Genomic DNA, 16,588 nt, shown 5'->3' on the forward strand with positions numbered 1-16,588 from the left:
GGCAGAGAACAAAAGCCGAGCCAAAAGAGAGTAAACAGGAAATTTACAACTTGTTTCTGCTGCCCTAAAGTGCCCCAGAAAATATTTATTGCATGCTTTAGCAACTTAAAATTAAATCGAACAGCTGATGTAAGATCAGGAATGTTGGCTAAACTTACAGCATTATGAGCTTTTATACGAATCTGCTGCACACATTTTCTTTAATATATGCAGTTGCTTTGACGTTATTATCCAGTCAGTCTGCCCTCAACGTCCCACAAAATCTGTGGAAATCAGTAGCATTTATGTCAACAAGCAGTAAGTTACCACTGTCAAACTTTCCTCACATTCTTAACTGTATCCACAGAAAAATGATCCATAACCTTTTGCTTTGACACGCATAATCTGTGTCCATCTGCACTGTCTGCATATTTGCATGACATTTTGTATGTACTTGACGCGTGTGATGCTGTGTCACGATGAGCGGTAGTAAAAGATCATTCACTTCCTTGATCAAACGCGCTGATACATGAGAGAGGTGACTCATTGTTTTCGGCTTAGAGCTTTTATTCCTAATACAGTTTTGTTAATGACTGATTGTCAGGGATGGGTTTTTCAGACTGTATTATTGCAGACTAGTACAGGTTATTGTCTATTAAATTAATTAAGTCTTTAATTTGTTCATAACTGTTTGTTCTTGTTTGTTGGGGTTCAGCTGGGGCGTAGGATGGCTGAGTTGCCGGTGGATCCCATGCTGAGCAAGATGATCCTGGCCTCTGAGCAGTGAGTTTCCAGTCAAAGCTGTTATGAGCCTTCTTTATATGTTCATTTGAAGCGTGCACTACATCCCTGATTGCTCCATGAAGCCTAACAAGTAATACATAACTTGGAGACTCTGGGTTTCTCAAATATATCAAACTCTTTGATTTTTGGTTATTAAAGTTTCTCCATGAGCGAAACTATTGATTATCAGGACCTTCAATATGTTTTAAATTTAGCAGTAACTGGAAATGTGTGAGGCTTAGTAGAGCAAGTAAACTGATGTTTACAACCCAGGCTTCCATTGAAGCAGCTTTGAGATGACTCATCAGAGGTTTGTTCGGCGAAATCAACCTGGAGCAGTTGTTCAGCTGTTAGAAATATGACTGGACCTCCAGTTTCCAGCAGAATGTGTAGATAGTGATAGTAGAGGATACGGTGGACTGGAATCATGCCTACTTCTCAACCAATCGAAACCTCTTCTACATTTACAGTTTCAGAATCTAAAAACATCTACATTACAATTGCACTTTGTTTGTATATGCGCCTTGTATTTATGCAATGTCCAGAAGTGCAACAACTGTCAAATACGCATTCTTTACAACAATAAGCTGTGTCACTGTTTTCATAGGTAGCACTTATGCATATTATGTTTACTATATTTTTAGATTTGCACATCTCTTATTCTACTTTTTTAACTGTTGTCTGAATGCACTGACAGGACTGCTGCTTAGTTACCTTTCACACTGTGCAATGCAATGTTTACAACATATTAAATCATCCAACTCTGGTTGTTTTAGACTAAAATGGCAAGAACATACTGGGAGCAGACCAACTCACATTTTCGTACGATTTCTGAAAATAGAACCGTATCAACTGGTGATCCGAGCACAAGAACTCGAGATAAATACAACATAGCCAAGTTTTTAGATCATCTTCCATGTTGATTTTTCAGCTTTAATATACAAACTGCTGTCAGTCGAGTTTGCACTTGACTTTATGTGCATTCTTTGACATGTTGTCACTTAGTTAAGAGCTGACTGTTCAATAAGTGTTAATTATATTTGACCTTGCAGTCTTCATTAGATTGGGACAGTTCAGAGGTGGTCTGCTCTTCCTGCTGCCAAAAATAATAGATTTATCTGAGAAAGCTTTTCATGTAGTGCTTAATGTAGCAACACTGTGATTGAGAATTTCAGCAGGCGGAGAGCAACTTGGTGGTTTTTCAGATCAAAAAGCAGCTGTCTTCCTGTGAAATCATGGCCGGTCTGACAGTTTCACCAGTGCATGGAGCTTTAAAACACTTTGAGACAGAAGAGCAGCATCATTAGATACAGAAGTTCCTAAATAAAGAACATAAAACTCCAGTCAACAAAAGTGGTGCCGACTAAAGACCAGTTTGAGATGAGCAACGGACGTGCATGTGAGGAAGCCAACGGAAGATTTTGTATCAAGTTTCCTGTAAAAGGATTAAACAAATTATTGTTGTATTTGTGGTTCTGAGGATAATTTCTTTAAGCAGTGATTCACACTGATAAAATACAACTGGGCAAGTGACTGTTGGACTAAAGTTCCATACTTACTGTGAAATGAAAAGAATAATTTTAGAGAAAATTAGAGGCAACTTGCATGATTGTTATTGTTGTTGCTTTTTGTGCTTGTGTCTCTAACATTTGTCCTTTAATGCTTCCCTTCAGGTATAAGTGTTCAGAGGAAGTGTTGACGATAGCGGCCATGCTGTCAGTGAACAACTCCATTTTCTACCGGCCCAAAGACAAGGTGGTTCACGCAGACAATGCCAGGATGAACTTTGTGGTGCCGGGAGGTGACCACCTGGTGCTGCTGAACGTCTACACACAGGTAAAGTAAGCACAGCGAGGTACAGCGGCAGTTAGGGCTGGTGATATCTCAGATTATCCAGCCTGTCCTCAAACGAAAAACGACCACATAGGTCGTCTGTACACGCCCGTATTATGACCGAGTGTTACGTTTTGACTATGCGACCTCTGGCGGTTGAGTAAATATCGACACTCCAGTGTCGCAGGTGAAACGTCACCATGAACAAACATTTATCTAACACTATCCCTATCCCTAACCATAACCATAACCATAACCATAAACCCGTGCTGGGAAAGTGAGGAAAAAGCCGTTTCGCGAGGGAAAAGCCGTTTCTCGAATTAAATCCCGTAATGCGTTCCTTTTCCCCGTAGGGGCGCTAACGTAAATACACTCTCATGGGTGCACGTTACATACGACCGATGTGGTCGTATGAATTTGAGGACTTGTTGGATTGTCTTGACTTAGGTTGGATTTGTTGCTGCTATGACTGCATTTGTGTTTATCCTTCAGGTGTTGAAACAGTAAACCAGTAAGGTTTCAGGTTTTCTGGCACACAGCATGCAAATATTTGGTCTGAGCACAGTTAAACAAATTTTGAACAGTCTGTTCTTGATGTCAGATGAGTCTAGACCTGTTTAACATCAGTCTGCAACAAAAAACAGTTTAAACCATATGTCTTTCTTTATTTAAACAGTTTAACTTGAAGCTTATTCAAGAATAAAGTGACAGGGACAGAATGGATGTATTAAGCAATTCTTTGTATCAACAATTACTTGAAAAACACAGTTAAGTAGATGGTATTTAGCTTTGTGTATTAACACATTTAATGTTGTGTTACAGTTGACGTTGTAAATGGTAAATATATATATATTTATTTGTTGGGGTTTTTTTTTTACTGTTCACAGTCACAACTGCAACATAGAATGAATTTGTCGGCTGTTCAATCATTTGCCAGCTGCTTTGATTATCAAATTGTTCAGCTAGAGTTCAACTTCCAAAATTAGAATATATTCTGGTTCACTTCATCCTCTATGATGGCAAACTGCATGTAAACAAATAAGAAGGCTTATCTTGGACTTTGTGAAACACTTTTTCACACATTTTTCACATTTTTCAGGTTTTTTTGACATTTTGTAGACCAAACATCAAATCAGTTAATTGAGAAAATAATTGCCGTATTAATCGAAATGAAATAATCGTAGATGTAGCCCTTTTCATAGTTCTTAAGAATGTTTTTTCTTGTCCTGTGTTGAATTAGAGTCATTCCTGAAGTTGTCAATTTAAAGCACAATTCACAAGATATCGAAACTCGTATTTGAATGCTAACATTTGCTAATTAACTAAGACCGAGAGGAGTGTTTTCTGTTTTGCATTTATTTATCAACGCTGAGAACACACAGCCTCACAACATGATAAATAGCGATAATGATAGTTTTCTTGTGGACACCAATCGTTTTTTTTACGTGCAGATTTAAAACTTTTCCTTTGAGCAGTTTGATAAACATTATGTGCTAACTACTGCCATCATGTTTTTCTCCCTCAGTGGGTGGAGAGCGGCTACTCCACCCAATGGTGCTACGAGAACTTCATCCAGTTTCGCTCCATGAGAAGAGCCCGGGACGTGAGGGACCAGCTGGAGGGTCTGATGGATCGCATCGAGGTGGAAGTGGTCAGCTCTCAGGGAGACAGTATCCCCATTCGCAAGGTCAGTGCTACTGAGAACTTTGACCGCAGTTTCACCAGTTCCCAGGCAAAAACTGAAGTGAAATCTCCGCTTTGGTTACTAGATATTAATAAAGAGGATGTATGATATTAATCTGCCCCACTGTGGCTCAGTGCAAATATTGGTACCACTTGGTTTAGCCACATCTGATGGGCCTGTTTTGTAGCTGCAGGCACCACTAAATTGTTGTGAAAATACACCTACAAAACACGAACATGACTTCTTACATAACATTGCAAATGTGGTCTTCAGTGCCAGGCCTACAAATATAATCCAAAACACACTTTCCTGAAGCAAGTTTTTTCCAATCATTTATCCACATGAACGCCTCAAAAGTAAAGGACATTTACCTATATTCAGCCGCTTTTATAGTCAATCTGAAGGAAATTCTGAGATTTTCTTCTAAGTATATTTTACATATTGGAAAATAATTGCTGATAAGACTTTGAACTTTGCAGAATTAAACTATGCAGTTTGACTATTCATGACTTTTTGAGAAAACCAGACTTCATGGCTTGACCCTGTAACTCCTAAGAATGTTAAAACTTTAGCGCATTAGCATCAATGATTCTCTTTTCTGAATGTGAGTTGCTATCCATATTACAGTTAGCAGTTTAGCAGCTAATTGTGCCTTTGCCAGCAAATGCTTCATCCCAGGCTGTCAGAATTTAAAGAACAGCTTGGTCTCTGTATTCAGTTTACCTAAGAATGACGGCATGAAAAAGACGTGACCATTTTACATCTGTAACTCAGTCCACAGATGCAAACTGATGAAAAAAGTCCCTATTTACAATGCGTGTATGTGATTTGATGTTTAACTTATTTGGTTTTTGATTGAAAGCTGTCAATCAGTGTGTGTTATCTACTTTTCAGAGCAGAGAGAAAAATGCCTGATTTATGTACTGGGCAATTTTTTTTTTTAACCCATTCTGACTCGGCTGGGTGGTTAATAAGTTTTTTTGTGTTGTGAAAAATTCACATCTTGGACTTTATAAATCCTCTACATCAGGGGTCGGCAACCTTTAACACTCAAAGAGCCATTTCGCCCCGTTTCCCACAGAAAAGAAAACACCGGGAGCCGCAAAATCCTTTTGGCATTTTAAATGAAGACAACACTGCATATATCACTTTTTTACCTCTGTGCCCTTGTTAATCAGTCCTGATTAATTAATTACAAAGCCTCTAATTGGATAGATTCATTTTTTAAACTGTGTCCTTCCACTAATACTTATCTTACTTGGTTAATGTCATTTTTGCTCCTGGGCCTCATATGTTACGTAATGTTAGCTGGAAATCAATATTTTGCGAATTAATGTCTATTTAACTTGTAAAATCTATTTATCTATTTATCTTAAGCTAATAACTTTTCTCCGGTAAGTCGCTGCCCTATTTTCCAAGACGACACTCCTCTGAGCGACGGCTAGGATTTAGGAATGGTGTCCCGCCGCTGCTGAATGTATGTAGAGCAAACACTGGATCTGAAGATCAACAGGACTCCAAATGAATACCCGCAGGCCGGGGAGTGTCAGAGATTGACGGCTGGGACGCATATTTTGACAGACAAAAAATTGAGACGTTTTATTTTGATGTCACAAGATCGCCATAATCTTCAAATTTAGAATAAATTTTAAAAATTAACAAATTAAAATAAAACATTTTTTTTTAAATAGCCTGCTTATTATTTATTTTCCAAAGTTACAGGGAGTCGCAACAGAGGGATGAAAGAGCCGCGGGTTGCCAACCCCTGGTCTACATGGAATTATATCATCCTGCAATAACCAAAAAAATACAAAACTGACTTTATTTCTGCTTTTGGCTAACTCGCATAGCGAAAAAACTCTTTTCCCTTTGATGGGACCAGGAGGTCTGGCAGTTTCTGTAAGTAATGATAATGCAGGTGTTAAGCAAATTCTGCTTCCCTTAAGGATCCACACTTTTGATTTTTTTTATCACATGACATACTCTAAATGTAATAGACCATCATCTTTGTATATCATTAGCAATTAGCACTGAGTGAACTAAATATAATCAAGCAAAAAAAAACAAAACAAACATCCATATTGAAGGGCTTTTCAGGGATCTAGAAGTGGAGAAACTGGGGAAATATAAGAGCACTGAAGAGCTAAATGTGTAAAACCGGTTCATTTTTAAACCGTAGTGAACACCGGTTGTATCTGATGTTTGCTTCTGCTTTGAATGTTGTTATATCAACTTCAGGATTCACTGATTCAAGGTAAATAACTGAAGATGAATTGGGGAATTGAACAAGAGGACTGAAAGCTGCTTAATTTGTTTTTAACAGTGGACTTTTGCCATAGTTTCCTTGGTTTATTGTTCAGTCGTGAACTTAAGTTACACCTCACTCACGAGACCAACACCTTTTATTGCTTTATTGATCAAAGCTTTAATCAAGATAATGAGTTTCAGGAAAACATTGCACTTCTGCCAGGTAGAATTTGAAATGAGACGTGTCAGTCTTCACCAAACGGAGGCTGCGTGAATCACCTGTGTTTTAAAAGCACCCCTAAACCAACAGAGATAAGCAGAGGGCGTTTCCTTTTTTTTTTTTTTTTTTGTAAGCACGGTTACACCTTTTCTAATCACAAACTGCCTTTGCTTCCTTCAAACATCCAGCATACAAACAGGCAGAAACAGAATCATAATATGTGTTGGTATTGTGAAATAAAAATAGAATGTTTTATTTATTGACTTCAGCAGTATTGTGTGTGTTCCTTACATTCATCAGGGCCACAGTGACGTCTCCATGCTAAGAAACAAAACAGAAAGAAAATGAATTAGTCATTTCAAAACATTTATTCTGTTTTATGTGGGCAAAGATTCACATTTTGCCCTCTGACTTGTGAGCGATGGATGTCATCAGTCACCTGTATGTCAGTATCCGTTTGAGCTTTAGTTTTGTGACCACGCCCATCACTACCTGATCTACATTCCTGCAGGTGTGAATGGTTTGTCAGCATCTGTGGACAGTAGATTGGAAAAGGAGGTGTGTTTGAAGTGGAGAGGATTTGGATGGTTTCTGTTGTGTAAATGTAGAAACATTTAACATTTGTAAGAAAAGAAAAAAGATTTTGGCTCTTTGATCTTACAAGTTTATTTTTGTTTGTTTTTTGTGTTTTGTTTCATTCAATTTATTCTTTTCTAATTTACTTTTACAAATTTTTATCCTATTTTTTGCCTTTACACATTTCAGTTGTTGCCGTTCTTACATTTTATTCATCTCCGGGTGTTGCGTCACTAAACTAGATTTGGTTTTTGTGTATTCCCGCCTTTTATGCTGATTTTTTTTTTCAGTTTCACAGTAGTTTAGAGTTCTTTTGTTCAGACATTAAATGAACAGATGTTGATTACCTTGACAGTTTCAGTGGGAACTTTCACCTTCTTCAGAAGCCAGCTGACAAAATCTACCTGTTGACACGTCACATGCTGTCAGTGAGACGCTGCTGAAGAAGGCAAAGTTTCCATCGAAACGGTCTTGGTAATCAACATCTATTCATTTTACGTCCGAACAAAAGAACTCAAAACTACTGTATCAACAAGAAGAAATGCCGAACGTCTTTGAGCTATTTCAGTTGTAATGTTGACGTTTCCTATGTTTTAATGTGTTGGTGTAGTTTCATACCTTCAGTCTGAGGAACATATTATTTATGCATTGGCCAACATAGGAAGATTTGTACCTCATCAAAAACTGCTTATTTCACTGTGGCCATTTATTATGGAGTTGGTGAAACAGGAATATTTTTTTTGCATTAAAAAAGCAATGATGAAAATGATCATTTAATAGAGATAATTTTCCATTAAGTGGCTCAGCTAAACCCTGAAATATTCTAAACATTGTCAGGTTACTTTGAGAAAGTCTCCTCTGTCTGCAGTCCTGTTTGTGATATTCAGGGACAGAATTTCAAGATGCAGCCAGTGTGAGGAGGGCGTCTGATTTGGAAACCTCAGAATCAAATCTCTAATTTTTGCAGATGATGTGTTTCTGTTGGCTTGGTGGCAAACCACCAAGTGTGAGTAAGCACCTCTTAGTCTGAGGCCGTGGTTCTCTGCCAGAAATCGGTGTATTGCTCCATCTGGGTACAGAATTGCTGCTTCAGTTGAAGGAGTTTAAATATCTCGGGATCTTGTGCATTAATGGCAGGAAAATTGAGCGTGAGATGGACGGATGGATTGGTGCAGTGGCAGCAGCAATGTGGGTGTTGTACCAGACTATCGTGTTGAAGAAGGAGCTGAGACAGAAGGACAAGCTCTAAATTTTCCACTTTTGGTCATGAGCTCTGGATAGTCACCGAAGAATAGGGTAGTGAAGACAAGCGGCTGAAATACGTCTCCTCGGTACAGTGGGCTAAGCCTTAGACAGAATAAGGAGCTCGAAGTTGAGTCGCTGCTTTTTTGTCTTGAAAGGATCCAACAGAGGTGCTTCAAGCATTTGGTTAGGATTCTTCCTGGGCACCTTCCTTTGGAGAACCCACTACAGATATTACATATCTCATCTGGCCTGGAAACACTTCCCCCAGGAGGAACTGCAAAGTGTTGCAGGAGAGAGCGATGTCTGGAAATACTTGCTTAGTGTGCTGCCGCTAAGACTCAGCTCTGGATAGGGAAAAGATGGATGGAATAAAATTTTTACATGTTTAAGTTTGACCCCTTCGTCTCAAAATTCTGTAAAACAGACGAGGCTGGCCATTTAATAAGTATGTTTGTTCCTCCATAAATAAATGCTAAATTCAAGCAGTATTTATTGATAAAAGCTTTTACTACATGATGGAAAACAAAAAATATGAAGATTTCCTGATTTCTAATTCTATTTGCTAAATATATATATAATTTAGCAATTCACACTCTGATTTTAGCCATATCTTTAAATGTAGTTTGTCATTCTTATCGTATTATTCAACAGTGTGTTGAACAGCTGCTTTGTCCTCTTCTGTTGTCACCCTTTATCTTGATTAATAGATCCTTCACAAATGTACCTACTAAAGTAGTAGCCTGCATGTTTCCATTTATGTAACTTTGAATTATTATTACGCGATTAAGAAATGAAATAGCGACCAAAGAACCACACAGATTAAACCAGCCGTGGTGTCTGTTTTTAGTCTTCAAGCTTGAGTAAATAAGACATTCTTGAAAATATGTCACAAAAATCAACTAAATACAGTAGGTTACAGTGTTATCTGTTTTGTTTTCATGACCTCTAACCTCTTCCAACTGTAGTCCGCTGATAAAGAGTGTAATCTGTTTTATTTATTTGTGCTCTCTTATATTGTCACTTTATTGCTGCTGGTGCTTTATCAGTGCCGTTTTTGTACATTGATCACCTTGATTTCCATCCTTGTAGCAATGAATCAGCTCTTTTTAAACCCGTCTCCCCCTCCTCACTCCCCCAGGCTGTGACGGCTGGATATTTCTATCACACAGCGCGACTGAGCAAAGGCGGCTACAAGACAGTGAAGCACCAGCAGACGGTGTACGTCCACCCCAACAGCTCTCTGTTCGAGGAGCAGCCCCGCTGGCTCATCTACCACGAGCTGGTCTTCACCACCAAGGAGTTCATGAGACAGGTCTGCCTGCTCAGCATGTGTCATTGTGTGCTTTTAAATAGGCGTCTAAATCTCTCTCAAATATTTACAGTGCTCGGGGTTGATAAGTAGCCGTTGTAGGCTCATGTGGAGCACAATCACTGAACACAGAACAAGCTCTTGTTTAAAATGTAAATAACACAGTCACACCTTCCAGCGAGCCCATGAGGAAGTGTGGAGTATTCCTGTGCAATATTTAACCACAACCATTTCTGCATAACCACCCACTGATTATTTCCCCTCCCCTACTCTTCATGCAGGTGATTGAGATAGAGAGCGGCTGGCTGCTTGAAGTGGCTCCTCACTACTACAAGAGCAAAGAGCTGGAGGACAGCAGCAGCAAGAAGATGCCCCGCAAGCAGGGCAAAACAAAAGAGGAGCTGGGCTGAAGTGTCGAAGGCTCACGGGACTGATGCCAGGAATAAAAGGTGCAGGGACGCACAGATGCTCCTCTCTCAGGGCAGGGCAAACATAGGAAAATACATGAAAATAAAGTGTCAGCACATAAACACAGTTTAAAATGTGAAAACGGTGTCTGCTGTAGATTCATGTAGAATTTTTGACAGCACTAGGAGCAAATTTGGACCATATTATACCTTGAATGTACTCATAGACAAAGATGAGTTCAGTAAGATGTGGGCCAACGCTTACTGACTGGTTTAATCATAAACCAGCTGTCTGCCAGCCACAACAAGGAAAATTAATGATCTGAGTCTCTCTCATCAACAACAGCAGTATTGACTCACCAGGAGGGTGTGTCAGTTTATAAATAAGACTGTTTTCTTGGTGCTTTTCAGACTGAATGGTGGCCTGCCCTAAATAATGGGGCTTTGTCAAATTGTGCATTTGTAAAAGCAGCACAGGGTTAAAGTGTGAAGCTGAAAAGACAAACATCCAAATAATGAGTTTCACCTGCACGTGAGGCTCCTTATCGTTGTTTTCATTATTCAGGGCAATAAAGTTTTACAACCACCCGTTTTTTTCTCAGGGTATTTACAGGATGAGGAGTAGTCATCATATCTTCATTTACCGTCTTTCAAGATGTTTTTTTTTTATCCGGGTTTAATGTGCACTGGGAAGTTCACTATTGTGAAACAAGTTGGATTAAGATGCCTCATTTGGATGACCTGTGATCTTGTTGTTTCCGTGGTGAAGGAACTGTGAGTTTACTGTAAAGATCTTTTATTAGTATTGTAGACTGATCAACCGCCACATTAAAACTACATGCCGGATGTTGTGTAGTCTCTTTTTGCTGCCAGAACAGCTGTGACACATCAGATTATGCACATCTGGGGGTGTCCTGTGGTGTCTGACACCAAAAGTGGATCCTTTGCATCCTGTGGGTTGTTGGGTGAAGCTTTCATTGATCCAGCTTTTGCTGGTAGATCGTACAGAAGCACACTGAGATTTTGAAGGCAGGGTGAACACCATGGACTCTGTCATTTTCTTTGAGCCATTCCTGAGCATGTTTTGCACTTTGGGGAGATGCATTATCCATCGGTAACCATGTTTGTATGAGTGTCACCTCCATGTAAATATCAGTAATCCAAGTTTTGCTAGGAGAGCATTACATTGTAACAAGATAATCAAGGTTATTCACTTCACCTGTCAGTGGTTTAATGTTGTGGCTGATCGATGTGTAGCTCCAGTTCAGAAGAGGGTTAGTTTTCAGCGAGTCAGCCCAGGCTTAATAAGTTATGCCATATATGTCTGTCATAAGTATACTGGCTTTCATGTCCCTTCAGGGGGCTGCCTGCAGCAGCATGATTTTATGCCTTTTGAGATAATTATATTCTAAGTGGACATAAAAAGCTGCACATATTAATTTTATTTCTGAAAATAAAGCTATATTAACTGGTGATTCATAACATCAACTATAGCTAAGAAATATAACACTAAAAGATAGCAGTTGTTTTTAGGTAATCTGCCATGTTTTTTGAGCTACGATGCACAAACTGTTGTTTGCAGAGTTTATATTCCACTTTTTGTCTGTCTGAGCCTAATGCAGCCGCACTGGCAACGTTTTAGACATGGTGTCGGTTTATTGCTTCTTTGCATATTTGAAGTGCTGCCGACAGTCATGGCCTGCACCGGTCTGTTCTATTAGAAGTTATTGGGAAAATAGAACTATACTGAATTCATATTATTAAATTTCCTTAAAGTCTTTAGATGGATGTAAACTGCAGCATTTCTTTGGTGGAGGGATGCAGTTGCAAGGTGGGAATTGTAGCCGTTACATGAAGTGTGACGCAGCTTCCATTGCAAGAAGAGCTATTTGACAAAGAAAAGAAAACAAAACAGTTCTGTGTTTTTTATACAGTTAATGTTTAATCTCACATATTTTTGTCAATTCTGGCCTTGAAATGGAGTCACGAGTTAATATCTTAGTCTGTGGAGATGCAAAGGGAGGAACTGGTAAAGCAAGGTTAAGCTGAACCCACAGAGACAAGACAGCAGTGGAGGAATGACAAGTATGAGATGTGATATGTACAGTGTTGACAGAACTGCACTGTTGTCCTTTTAAAGCAACGACTGGAATTTTCCCCACAGTAACTGTTGTTTGTAATCTTAATCTGGATCAGTCGCACAGATAGGCTTGATGTGCTTCTACCATCATACCACTGGTTGCAGTTCTAATAAGCTCAGTTAAACTTAACATCATGAAAGGTATTACTTGGATTCTGAATAATGACAATGTCCAGCTGCTAGTGAAGTGATACCGCCATGCCAGACTCTTTCTGCGGGGGTGGACAGATGAGATTTATCTAAGGAAATGGCCTGGTTATCTACATATTCCACACACTGACACATAGAAAGAAAAGCAGTGGATTCATAGTGCTGGTTCGACTGGTCTGACAAGAAAAGGGAGGGTGAGAGGCAGCGAGGAGGAGGAGATTTCAGAGGAGGCATTGCCGAGCCCACAACTAGAAACAAGATATAAGAGGAAAGATAAGAAGAGAGGAGGGCAGGAAGGACAAGCGGTTCAGATTTTAGAGGGTTTTATAGCCATGAAGTTTAGTAATGTGCAGGTGTTGCTGCGCTGATACACAGCAGGATTATTTGACCTGTCGGATCAACACAGACGACATTCCGACATTCATCTACCTCAGCAGGTGAGTGTGTGTACAAACTCTGTTTACTTTCTTTTTTCTTTGTCTCTGCTGCTTTTGGCTTTAGATTGAACAGAAACATGGATTTTGTTAACTTTAAGAGGAATGAGCTGCTAAAATGCGAATTGTGAGCCTCCCATGGATTAGAAACAAATGAGAAATGATGGAACGTTTTCTATGACGTTTGAAAACAATGAAGTCGTGGCACAAAGCAGTATCACCTTAAGTTTAGTTTTACTTTTCTGGTGTTACCTACGGAGACAGCCGGGGAAAAAACACTTTTGCACTACTCCCAGCACATGTTGTTTGATGACTACTATGCAGGAAAACCTACTAAACAAATACAGCAACTCATTATCAAGCAGCACATGCTCGTTGCATAAAGCAAAACAATAGAGATGTTCGATAGCAGGAGATTAGACATTAGTGCTTCATCACTGTGAAGCAGCAGTGCTGGCGGTGCAGGTAAATTCCTGCAGCTTGTTTCCTGCTCTGCTGGTTTCTGTGAGCCAATAAACTCACCCAAGCTCGATTTTCCACAGGGAAACTGGGAATCAAACTCCAGCTGGCACTGTACCTCTAGTATCGTCCCTCCAACATGAGTGATGACGGGGAGGCGCACAGACCCGAAGGGAGCCAAGGAGCCAGACTGGCCCCCAACGTCAAACCCAAACTCAACCAAAATATCAGGAACAGCAGGGAGGAGCACCTAAAGAAAGAGAAACCGGCAAAGGTGAGGCGGTCAAGGAGTACCGACTCGGAGAGGGGTGAAAGAGGGAGGAGGAGGGATCGAGACAGGCACCATGGAGAGAGGCGGCAGCGTGGGAGGAGTGAGGAGGCCCGGAGACGAGACAGGAAAGAAGGGGAGAATGACTGCAGAAATCCCCCTGAAGATGATGTGGAGGACACCGAGTGTGCCGTGTGCTTCTGCTCCTACGATAATGTCTTCAAGACCCCCAAGCTGCTGGCATGCGGACACACCTTCTGTTTGGAGTGCCTTGCTCGCATCAACGTGGTCTCACCTGAGCTCAAGACCCTGTCCTGCCCCGTGTGCCGCAAGCTGACCGAGCTGCCCCACGGCCAGGACCTGCCCCGCCTGGGCAACAACGAGGGCATCATAGGGAAACTCCCACCGGACATGCAGAGGGCTCTGTCCATCCGCTTCAAGCGCAGCCAGGGGAAGCTGATGCTCAAGAACCCTCCTCCCAACAGCCCGACCAAGCCGAGCTTCCTGACGTTGCCGAAGAAGAGTCAGGAGGTCCAGGCGACTGCAGGTGGTGACCTCAACCTGAGCACGATGGAGCAGGGAATAGCTCCGACCACTGAGGTGGACGTGGGTCGACCTCCCAGCAGGGTGAGGGGTCGCCTGCGCAGGTTGTTCCGCTCGGATCAGTGTTACTACGCTGTGGTGGGGTCCATCATCACCATCACCGTGGTGCTCATGCTAGTGGGGATTCTGGCCTTTGTCATCATACCGAATGTGGCCAGTCGGCCTCCGAGACCAAGCGACCAAACGCTGCCTCCTTCCTTAGGAAACGGCACAAGGCCCTGAATGAGCAGGGAGGAAATATCACAGGAGACACTTCTGTGAACATTCAGCCACTTTGTTTTTTGCTCTCGGAGAAGGAAAATCATCTTCAAGCGTTATCACATGAAGCTTTTCGAAGAAATGAAGGAAAACAAGGACAGCAGCATTTTTTAACAGGCAGGTTTGATTCTACGTTGTTGCACACAAAAGAAACAGGGCAGACCTGCCTTTTGTTTTTGTTTTTCTGACCATGCTAGTGATTACTGTGAAAGCGTAAGTGGATAAAGATTAATAAACTGTAAATCTTTAAATGCACTAAACTCTGTGATGAAATGCCCTCAGTATACTTGGATGCCACATAAACCAATTCAGGGTCTCTAGTTCTGACAAATGTTGTTAATAGTCACTGTACATACTCAAATGATGTATATATTTGTATAAGAATTGACTTTATTTCCCATATCATCAAATAAAGCCTGTTTGAGACATTTAAAGCTCATTGCTTTGTGTTGTCTCCATTTCATGTCACAGATTTCTTTAGAGCAAAGCTTGCTTTTAACCACTGCTGATTTCATTGTACAGAGCTTCTCCTCTCATAAGTCAAAACAGATTTGTTCCGATTTCCTCTATTAAACCTGCATGTCTTCCTCAGACACCTGATACCCTCTAGTGGTGTAAACACATCTGCTAACAGGGCAGGTTGAGTAATTTCTCGTCAGCTGTGTGTCTCGGTTCTTCAGACTGACAAACCTGTTTGACGGCATGTGTTGTCTTTCCCTCCTTGGCATTTTTTCTGGATATGTGATCGTTTTTGAAGCCGTTGAACTGCTTGATGTAAAGGAATGTCCACAGCAAACAGCAGGGATGACAGAGAAGCAAAAATATCAGTGGCTGAATGAATGAATTCTATTTTTGTGACTTAGTACCTTCCCCACACCAGAAATTTTTAGATCATGAATCACTGTTGAGGCTTTTATAGACATCCCATTGTTTGCCTTGTGGGACTGGATTTGATCATTTGCATTTTCACGTTTAAAATAACATTAAATGGTTAGTAAAGCCACAGGCGTGAGCTTGTTTTGCAGTGTCACTTTGGCTTAGAAATCAAATATGTGACAAATACATGATGTTTTTTAAAATGCCTGCTCTTCAAAAATACATCAGGAAGTAAATGATGATGATATCCTTTGTTTATCTCACAATAGTGCCTTGATTGTGCCACTATGAATTTTCACAAAATTTCACAACAACAAAGCAGACATTAAGAAAAACAGCTTTCATTCAGTATAACACCATTCAGTATAAGCTGCTTAAACTGTTTTATGGTTAAAACATGTTTAATTGAGGAAGTCCCTTATAGGAAAGCAGTGTTGTAAGTCTTTAAAGTGATAATAGATGATATGATTTTCTTTTTATGAGTTTATCTGGGATAGTGTTGTGAATTAAAAAGCACCTTTGGTAAACGTTGGCTTCCTTTTCACATAGCAACAAGTCCTTAAACTGCCACTTGGGTCCAGATTTCACACTTTTTCTAGCATTTCTGAGTCCTTATAACTTCATCAGTACAGGAGATTTTCAGGTTTTTAAAGAAAGCAACAAAAAACATCTCAGGTTCCTTAAAAAAAAAACTACAACCAAATCAGTTTTACATCTGCTCAGGGTCTCACAATGTAAAGACTAAATCTAACATTTTTCTAGCCAACTTTCAGTATCAGTAGTTTTAACGGTAGAACTGCACCGTTTTAATGTCAGTGACACAAAGTCATAAGAAACATTGCTACTCTGGATGTGTTTTCTGTTGATTCACAGGAAAAAGCATAATATTGCAACCCACCCTGAAGTACAGGGTGATCCAAAAGTTTGGAAACAAATGAAAAGTCTATAATCCAAATAATATAATGTTATTTCAATAAATCAGTGCCACAGATATATTCAGAAGAGTAACAGACTAGTTTAAAACAAACATATTTCAACATGTTCATGTTTGTTTCTTATACAAAGTTGTGAAAGTTTCCACCAACTGGTTACACTGGTATCTTCTGGAATGGATCTT

At 40.1% G+C, this 16,588-nt stretch overlaps 2 protein-coding genes across 2 annotated transcripts in view; both read left to right on the top strand.

The window, feature by feature from the left end:
* Nucleotides 1-11,129, top strand: part of dhx16 (DEAH (Asp-Glu-Ala-His) box polypeptide 16) — a 33,927-nt gene extending 22,798 nt beyond the window's left edge. The window contains 5 exon segments of the mRNA XM_051956985.1: nucleotides 695-762; nucleotides 2,436-2,598; nucleotides 4,121-4,282; nucleotides 9,706-9,879; nucleotides 10,158-11,129. Coding sequence (XP_051812945.1) covers nucleotides 695-762; nucleotides 2,436-2,598; nucleotides 4,121-4,282; nucleotides 9,706-9,879; nucleotides 10,158-10,286 — 696 coding nt within the window. The 3' untranslated portion in view covers nucleotides 10,287-11,129.
* A 107-nt stretch (nucleotides 11,130-11,236) lies between these two features.
* On the top strand, nucleotides 11,237-15,034 carry rnf183 (ring finger protein 183). The gene is made up of 2 exons (XM_022199158.2): nucleotides 11,237-13,010; nucleotides 13,550-15,034. The coding sequence occupies exon 2, from the start codon at nucleotides 13,606-13,608 to the stop codon at nucleotides 14,557-14,559; it is 954 nt and encodes a 317-aa protein (XP_022054850.2). The 5' UTR covers nucleotides 11,237-13,010; nucleotides 13,550-13,605; the 3' UTR covers nucleotides 14,560-15,034.
* Nucleotides 15,035-16,588: the final 1,554 nt, after the last annotated feature.

This window comes from Acanthochromis polyacanthus, chromosome 12 (genome assembly GCF_021347895.1).
Source record: "Acanthochromis polyacanthus isolate Apoly-LR-REF ecotype Palm Island chromosome 12, KAUST_Apoly_ChrSc, whole genome shotgun sequence".
Taxonomy (NCBI): Eukaryota; Metazoa; Chordata; class Actinopteri; family Pomacentridae; genus Acanthochromis; species Acanthochromis polyacanthus.